This window comes from Periplaneta americana, chromosome 8, assembly GCF_040183065.1.
Source record: "Periplaneta americana isolate PAMFEO1 chromosome 8, P.americana_PAMFEO1_priV1, whole genome shotgun sequence".
Classification (NCBI taxonomy): Eukaryota; Metazoa; Arthropoda; class Insecta; order Blattodea; family Blattidae; genus Periplaneta; species Periplaneta americana.
In genome coordinates this window covers 19,817,740-19,826,831 of record NC_091124.1, presented here as the reverse complement: position 1 = coordinate 19,826,831, position 9,092 = coordinate 19,817,740, and the positions used below count along the sequence as shown (strand labels likewise).

Genomic DNA, 9,092 nt, shown 5'->3' with positions numbered 1-9,092 from the left:
GGTAAAATGACATCTTTTGCCCTCTTGTCGGAAGAATAATAAATGTCGGAAAATGTGAAATAGTAAACAGGCACTGAAGATGGCGTAAAGTATAGAAAGTATATTGCATTTATATTATAAATCCTCAAATAATTATGAAATTATTGAGATAATGGATACAAGTTATATATTTTTGAAAACTAGAAGAAATGAACTTCCAGATGAGGCTAAAATGTTATTTACCAGATTTTGAAGAAATCTGACATTTCTAGAGTCGATGAATACCGTAAGTTTGTGATAAGATATCAGGACAGAAATATGACGTGTCATAGAAATCTCTGCTGAAATAAATCACATACACAAATGCATTATTCATTAGCCTTCCCAATTTTATTTAGTAATGAAAATAGATTCAACTTACAAATTATTAAATTACAAATTTAAACACGATAATCAGATGTTTGTTGCTACAGTAGATGAGTTAGTTGATTCAGGTGTCTTCAGTGTGACTTTGTCTGGTTTTTCATCTATGTTGTTTTTGTTACCATTTGAAGTGCAACTACTAGAGACAGAGGAATCTTCAGAGACTTCAGTTGTAATTGTCTTCTTTTCTTTACTCGATTTCTCCATGGAAGTTCCATCTCCATCTTCAGAGCTGTCACTGTCGTTTTCAGAATCCAGATCTTCATCAACACCCAACCTGTAAAACAAGAACGTATTTAAATAAAAAAATAAAAAACATGAGCAACAATAAAATCTTTCATCCAGTTCAGGGGTAGTCAGCACAGAGCACACTGGAGCTAGTCTCTCTTACCCACGGAAAACGCAGGTGCACTCCGTAGCTGCTAGCGGGTATGCTCTCTATCTCTCCCTGTTGCACGACGGTGCACATGGGACAGCACCGCACCCTTTGCACATTTCAGTGAGTGCTGACGACCACTGATCTAGTGGGTTATTTTACGACGCTGTATCAACACCTAGGTTATTTAGCGTCTGAATGATATGAAGGTGATAATGCTGGTGAAATGAGTCCGGGGTCCAGCACCGAAAGTTACCCAGCATTTGCTCATATTGGGTTGAGGGAAAACCCCGGAAAAAACCTCAACCAGGTAACTTGCCCCGACCGGGATTCGAACCCAGGCCACCTGATTTCGCGGCCAGATGTGCTGACCGTTACTCCACAGGTGTGGACCTGATCTAGTGGAATTTCCTATTTGGAGCCCATGAATATTTCATCAGGTCCCTAAAGGTACTACCAATTCCTTGCAGGGTAGGATGACGACATGAACAATTCAGAGAAACCTAATCCATGACGATGCCTATTAGAGTTTTTTTTACCAATAAATGAAACAATTTATTTATAAATGAGGCAATATGTGCATATTTCACGTAAATTAAAGGTACTTTATGGACGTATTTTTAACACGAATTTGAGCTATTTCTACAAATTGTTACCATTTACACTGTAATGAATCCTGAGAATGACAGTAGAAGAAGGGCAAAGAGGGATTTGCTCAATCAGAAATTTCAGATGCAACTGCTATTTATGACACGTTTAACTAAAAAAATTAATAACGAATCCCCTGCTTTCAGTCATATACAGATAAGTCTAAACAATAGTAGCTTTCTCTACTAACTATACATGCTTACTCATGAAGTGGTCTGTCTCTAGCAAAGAATCATGTGTCCATCAAGCACGCATGCTTGATACAAATAATAATAATAATAATAATAATAATAATAATAATAATAATAATAATAATCACCACATAAAAAATTTCTGTGACTTTTAATTTCATCTAGTTCCCCTCCATCCATTATTTCATTTTAAACTACGAAAGGAAAGGGACTCAAATCAGCACTCAAACTGATAAATACTAGTATTCTTATGTTTTTTAATAAGTATAAATAAAAATGTAATTTTCGTTGTCCCTGTCATTGAACTGATTCTTTAGTTTTTCCTACCAGGTAGAAGATTTTGGTCCAGTCATTAAGTTGAACTCGTAGACTAAGCTTCTACATGAATAAAGAATAATTATAATGACACTAGTTAACTACAGTAATTCTGAAGAAAAAATCTGTTGATATTGTAACTTTTACTTCAAACAAGAATATAACTTTTATTTCAAAACAACAATAATCACTTTCACAATTTAATTTAGACACTCCCGTCAACAATGGGATTTCCACTCCATACAGCAACACAGTATTCGTTACTGCACTCCACAGACGACAATGGCAATTCACTTGGATTATTACGAACAACAATGTACTGCTAATCTTAACCAATGTTTACAAAGCACTATTTACAAAACAGAACTGTCAGTTCTCAGTTCACAGTTCGTTTGCCTTGGCTAGTTCTTCAGCTCAGTCAAAGTTCACAGTATCTCGAACCCAAGACCTTCAGAGACAGTCCACTGAACTTCGAACTCAAGTCCCCCAACTGCGGTCCACTGCACTCGAACTCAGGACTTCGGCGACAGTCCACTGGACGCTCACACAGCTGCGGACACACTCAAGTCGAACTCCGGTCTCGAAGCTGGCTTCACTGCTACACAAGACTGCTGACTAGCAACGATTGCAACTAACTATAGTCCCGACGCTGTTATTTCCGGCGTGACTCCGCCTCTTTGCTTACGTCTTAGAAAGTGAAGGCTCTATAAAGTCTAGGTAGGTAGTATCGTTCGCCATTTTTGTTCTTATGTTGCAGAGCTACCATACGAGGAATCTATTTGCCACACCGTTAAACATTATCATGTCATAGCTCCTATGATAATAAATCAAACGCACTGTAATTGAGCAAATAATTGAGCGGCAAATAACGTCTTTGTGTGCTTTCTGCAAACGCCAACGAAAGAGCTAAAATAGCGGGCGATTATATTAAGTATTTAACGAGCCTTAAGAAATGAATCAGCGAATCACAAGACACACACGTTTAAATGTAGCCGAATTGCAATGCGATTGGCTGCCGGAAATTAGAGTGACGGGACTATAACTTCGAGGGCTGCTCGCTTTTTATAAGTTAAGCCATACTTTCCAGAAACTACGATTTCGCGATCATTCTCGTTAAAACAACTCGTTTTCGAGAATAATCTGTCACGCTGCTTCTTCTCCGCCTTCACCTCGTGCCGCAGTTTGCTTTCTTCCCCTCTCGGCATGCACCAGATGCACGTGCAACCTCCCCGCCGCGTCGCCCGTCTCCCACACAATCAACACCCGGCTGTCACAATATGGTTATTTACTGTTGTAAAATGTTATCTAAAGCAAGTAGAAGATTGGACGTCCACATGAAGTGCATTTTTTTCATGTGACAGAACATTGCAATTGTGCAGGATGTTTAAACATCTCTACAAATGTCAGGGACCAGTAATCCTGTGACAATAAAGTTCTCTCCAGCCAAGGTCTCCACTACTTGCTTCTGGCCAGAGAAGATTGAAACTTTGGCAAATTCGCAACAAAACGTAAAAATAATTCTGAATAAAATAATAAAGCTTTGCTTACCAAAACCTTTTCCTTTGATACTAACTCCACTGTCTTATTTGTGAATTTATTCTACTTTAAACACTGAAAATCATTAAGAAAATCGTCTTCCGAATCTTGAGGTGGATCCCCACCATGTATTTTCCATTTCATTTACCAACTTCGTCAACCCTCTTCTACCAACAGGTAAAGAGCCATAAAATTCTTACTAAAAGTAACACATTTCGTGTACATCATTCCCAGATAAACTGACTGAGAGACAATGAATAAGAACAAAATATAGTAAACTCTATCCATAATAATTTAGGAACACATACACACAGACGGCATGTTCAAAACTACATTTTTTTTCTGAAAAAATCAGGGATGTTGAAAACGACGTATTTCTGTGAAAAATCGATTTTTAGCAGCTTTACAAGACTTTAAAAAGTGTGAAAATGAAACCCTAAATACTAACCAACTAAATATGGGTGTAAAAGGAATTTTCTTAATATTATGACTGGAGCATAAAGTCTTGTCAAATATGTTCCCCTGAGACTGTAGTGTGCATATAGTAGCAACTGCAGCAGTTACCTCAGCACTATAAGGAACAAATATGTTACAGACATGAAACTAGACCCAGTAGACAACATTTATCTAACTTACCAAAGACATGTTTTCTTTTTTGCAGAGGTTGTAGCAGTACTTGTTGCTTTCCGTTTCTGACTGCATCCCGGTGCTCCATTGCTACTTGATGCAATTCTGAAACCTTTTAGAAGAAAGTATTGTTAAAATACGTAATTCGAGCATTAGGCACATTTCATTTTGTACAGCTAAGTCCAGTTTGATCAGATTTTCGAAATTCTCAGAGAGTAGTTCAATATTTAAATTTAACGATGAAAGAGTAATGGAACAGAGAAAAATTCTCTTCGGCGCCGGGATTTGAACCCGGGTTTTCAGCTCTATGTGCTGATGCTTTATCCACTAAGCCACACCGGATACCACCCCGGCATCGGACAGAATTGTCTCTGATTGATTTCCAACTCGTGGGTTCCCTCTAGTGGCCGCCCTCTGCACTACATCATAGATGTCTATGAACATAGGACCGAAGTCCACACATGTGCTGAGGTGCACTCGTTATGAGTGACTAGTTGGCCGGGATCCGACGGAATAAGCGCCGTCTTAAATCACGAAGTGATTTACGCATATCATATATATTATTTCAATGTACCGAAGTACATATGATATTTCCATGCAGATATTCTGCGTCATCATATGATGAAAGAGTAATGGAACGGAGAAATCTGCATGGAAATATCATATGTACTTCGGTACATTGAAATAATATATTTAAATTTAAGATGAATGGAAAGTACATGATCAGATAAATTTTGGCAATTTATTCATTAATAAATAAAGCATACTTTTATTAAAATGAGCAGTTTTAGAGAAAAATAAAGTCAACGCCTCACAAAGATATAAGTTCAAATATTTTCACCATAAAAAGAGCATGTAATTCTTCAAATCGTGTTTGAAAATGAACAATGTGAAAAAAAAAATGCAAATGGACACAAACGTTCCACACACATACAACCGCCTGCTAATAATTTTCAGGGTTTACAAGCTAATGACTAAATCTAGGTACTAATATTGTGTTGTATATTCCGTAGAAGTGAATCCATAGACTTAGTGAATTGCTTTGTGTGAAGTATGGCACGGTATGGAGCAGAAACATGAACATTATGATAAAGTGATGGGAAACGTCTAGAAGCATTTGAAATGTGGATATGGAGAAGAATGGAGCATGTGAAATCGACAGACAGAATAAGAAGTGAAGCTGTGCTAGAAAGAGTGAGTGAAGAAAGAATAATGCTGAAACTGATCAGGAAGAAAAAAAGGAATTGGTTGGGTCACTGCCTACTAAAGGATGCACTGGAAGAAATAGTGAACAGAAGAAAAGTTCGGGGCAGAAGAAGATATCAGATGTTAGACAACATTAAGATACATGGATCATATGCGGAGACTAAGATGAAGACGGAAAATAGGAAAAATTGGAGAATGCTGGGTTTGCAGTAAAAGATCTCCCTTGGGCAGAACAATATGAAAGAATGAATCCCATAGACTTTTACAGATTCTTTAAAACACCTGAAAGATAATATAAAATCCTTACTGTTCTAAATTTTGTAGTATATAATAATTACTTCTGCTATAGCACTTCTCAAATCAAGAATTTTTTAGGTAACACTTTTAGAAGTTTAATTTATCCATAATGTAAAGAATTGGCAGAAGAATACTGGCGGGATAGAGCAGAATGGAGAAGAAAATTTTGGGCACAGGAACATGTTTAAGCATCGTTAAACTGTTAAATTATCCATATCCATTGTTTAAAGCAAATTAACAATAAAATTAGCAATTTTAAGATAAACTATTTTACTTAAGTAAACAAACATTCGTTCTAAAAATATCTCAAATCATTGTACATAAAACAGAGTTATGTATTTTATGTAATACACTTTTCATATAACATTCACTGTTAGCAAGTGGGAGAGAGAGGAAGAGTAGAAGTGAAGGAAAATAAGGAAATTGATTTTAAATGATTTAATGGGTTTTGAGAACAATGCTATTCAATTTATGACCACCCTGTAAATATTATTTATGACTATTTCATAGAAACAGATGTGAGTTTTTTTTTCTCAGTAGCTACCTTGTTCCACAGCATCCGAGACTTTCTCCGTCAACTGTGAGCGTTCTTCTTCATATGTATGATCTTGAAAGTTGTGTCTTGGCTCTTGCTTGAGTCGCTCCAACTTCCTTCTCTTGCGTTCTGCTGCTTCCCGCTCTCTTTCAGCCTGCTGTGCTATCCAATTCTTCAACCTGCATTTAACATCAGTAAATTTACCAATTATCAATCAATTTAAAGAAAAGTATTCAAATAAATAATTATGTATCTCCTATGCGAACCCACATGCAAGCTCAGACTCAAAGTACCACTCACATTTGTTAACTCTTAAATTAGCCCCATGTCTTCCTGAGACATGAGGAACTTTCAAAAGAGAATCTGAATTAAATTTATTATACTATACTAACAAATAGTACATTATGCAACGAGCCTATAATGATAGTAATTAAGACGCGAGTATGTTTGTTTATGAATCGAGCACAAGCGAGTTTCATAATTTTCATACGAGCGTCTTAATTACCATTATAGGCAAGTTTCATACGACTTTTTATGCTCGACCATATTTCTAACTTGAAATTATTCAGAAGTATTCATTTTAATCGCATCTGACTGAAGAACGGAAGTGACCTTGTGCATAGCTCGTAAATTGTGAGATGTGCGCAGACGCGAAAATATTGATTTTTTCCGAGGAACAATAATGTCATTGACGTTGGTATAATCTAGAGAATAACATGAACTAATTTTGATATAACCTGGAAATTGATTTAGAATTGAAAAACGAGATGACAAATTGAATTTATTTGAATATTATTTACAATTAACACTAATTATTATAGTAACAGAACATAACCTTCTGCGACAGTATTGGATTTCCAGCCTCCGTGACGTTTCCCTAGTTGTCTTTCGATTGCATATTCGAGAATAATCGAAAACCTGAACTTTATGAATAGGTGTACTTTTATGACAAGCATTAAAGGACTGCTACCAGGTGTATAATTACTACATTTCGGCATGGTCGAGCATAAACCAATATTAGCTATACTATTGTTGCCACAATGGTCTAATGGCTACTGCGCTGGACTTATAATCCTGTGGACCAGAGTTCCATCCCTGGCATACTTCCAATTTATAACTTCTGTTAGGCAAATCCCGTAGTCCAGGTAACACAGGGGTTTTCTCCGGGAGCTCCAGTTCCCCTGTGGCATCCCAACAAATCTCCGTCATCATCTCATCTCATGCATAGCCTTCTATGGCGCAGCCTGGGCAATGACTTTGTCGGTAAATTTGGTCTACACAACTGGCTTCTTATGGGAGTGTGACAAAGATTCAAGTACCCGCTATTAGTAAAAAAAAAAAAGCTATACTTTTAAGTATGTTAATAACATATTGGTATTTATCTTTCTACACATGTAAATAGATTACAAATGTTACCATCTCACCTCTTTTCTTCATTTATATCTCTCAGGCGTCTACCACTCAGATCCCGACATGCCTCTCTGTTCGTTGTCTTCTCAATTTGGGCACCAATAGCCCGTAACATGGAGCCAAAACCTGAAATATAAAATCAATTAATTTCATAACATATAAAAACTTTTATTACTCATTATCATTAACGTCTCTATAAGATGCTGGCATGCAGAGACATACTCTCATAAATTGATTTATATCTGAATAAACCCCACTCTTTTATAAATAAAACTAGGCCTAGGCTTATATTATTTTTTGTAAGCTTACTTCTTAACAAAGTTAGACGACTTTCTTATCTTTCGTGACTTTTGAATACAAAGTTTAATAACATTTATTCACTTAAATTGTCTTTTAGAAGCATTATTATATTAAATGAAAGAAGAGAAGTGAATCGTTAAGAATAACAGCATCCTTACAGTTCAAGATTTTGAGCCATAAATAGGCTATGTAATTATTTTGCAAGCTGTGCAGCTAATGTTATGCCTTTTCTTACATCTTCCCAACCAACACTGAGATAGATTACAATATCTTTATAACATTAGGCCTACCTCCTTTTCCACCAGGAAGTCTTGGAACAATATGGACAATGCCACTTGTAAGAATGGCATCATCAGACAACTTTTTGCCATTGTACAGCAGATATATGTCATTTTCTCCAAATACCTGAAATTAAAAATAGAGCGACTTCAATTACAGTATTTAAGTTGAAGTTTTCAGACTATTTCAGCTGTTTTAGGTTTTATTCTCAGAGGGGATTTGGTAGATGACAGGTCTAAATAATGGTGATGGAAAGTGGTTAATTATGTAGAATGATGTACCCGAACTTAACATTCCATGGTAGGTCTACTGTTGAAATAACCATAACCGAATACAGTATGAAGTGCTGAAACTATAATTTCATTACATTTTAGTCTAAACTACACACAACACATACAAATGAAGGAAACAACACCGGACTTAGGGAAAAAATGGAAGACTACATAACAAGTTCACAGAAAAGAAAGCAGAGATGAATTTTATTAGGTTAGAAATGTCAAAGATTTCTCCTGAATTCTCATAAATTTGACTGGGAGACTGTATCGACAATACGATTTAAAATATTGTTAATTAACCCAATAAAGGATGTAATCAAAACAAAAAGGAACATAATATTTAACTTACCTCACCAGACCGTACTATGCGTTTTACATCTGAAGCTAGGATTGGCGATTTCTCGATTTTTGCATCTCTTAAAAACTGACACGATATGAATAACATTTCAAGAAACTGATGAAAAGAATGTGAATATCACTTAGTAAAGTTAATAAATAAACAGAATGAACTTATAACAATAATCACTGAAAAATAAACATCAATCTTTGACCCTTTGCACACAGAAACAAACTCTAAACAAGAAACAAGTGACACATCTGACACACAGCGCTGGGAAATATGTTACTTTTGTTGGCTACCCTGTGAAATTAAGATGCTTTCAATCTGTTTGAAATAAACGAAATTGCAGGTATAT

The 9,092-nt window shown here is 36.0% G+C and overlaps 1 protein-coding gene across 1 annotated transcript; it reads right to left on the bottom strand.

Annotated features, from left to right (window-relative positions):
- Positions 1-345: 345 nt before the first annotated feature.
- On the bottom strand, positions 346-9,001 carry LOC138704531 (splicing regulator SDE2). Its single transcript, XM_069832513.1, has 6 exons — positions 8,747-9,001; positions 8,134-8,248; positions 7,558-7,669; positions 6,143-6,312; positions 4,105-4,207; positions 346-679 (listed from the first exon to the last, which is right to left on the bottom strand). Exons 1-6 carry the CDS (start codon positions 8,840-8,842, stop codon positions 433-435), a joined length of 843 nt encoding a protein of 280 aa, XP_069688614.1. The 5' UTR covers positions 8,843-9,001; the 3' UTR covers positions 346-432.
- Between the last annotated feature and the right edge of the window lie 91 nt (positions 9,002-9,092).

Bases quoted from the DNA above. Each gene is read 5' to 3' on its own strand.
- LOC138704531 (XM_069832513.1), bottom strand. From the start codon at position 8,842: ATGTTATTCATATCGTGTCAGTTTTTAAGAGATGCAAAAATCGAGAAA. The intron at 8,249-8,746 runs GTAAGTTAAATA...TTTTAATTTCAG, and splicing joins GCATAGTACGGTCTGGTGAG to GTATTTGGAGAAAATGACAT. The intron at 7,670-8,133 runs GTAGGCCTAATG...TTTATATTTCAG, and splicing joins ACTTCCTGGTGGAAAAGGAG to GTTTTGGCTCCATGTTACGG.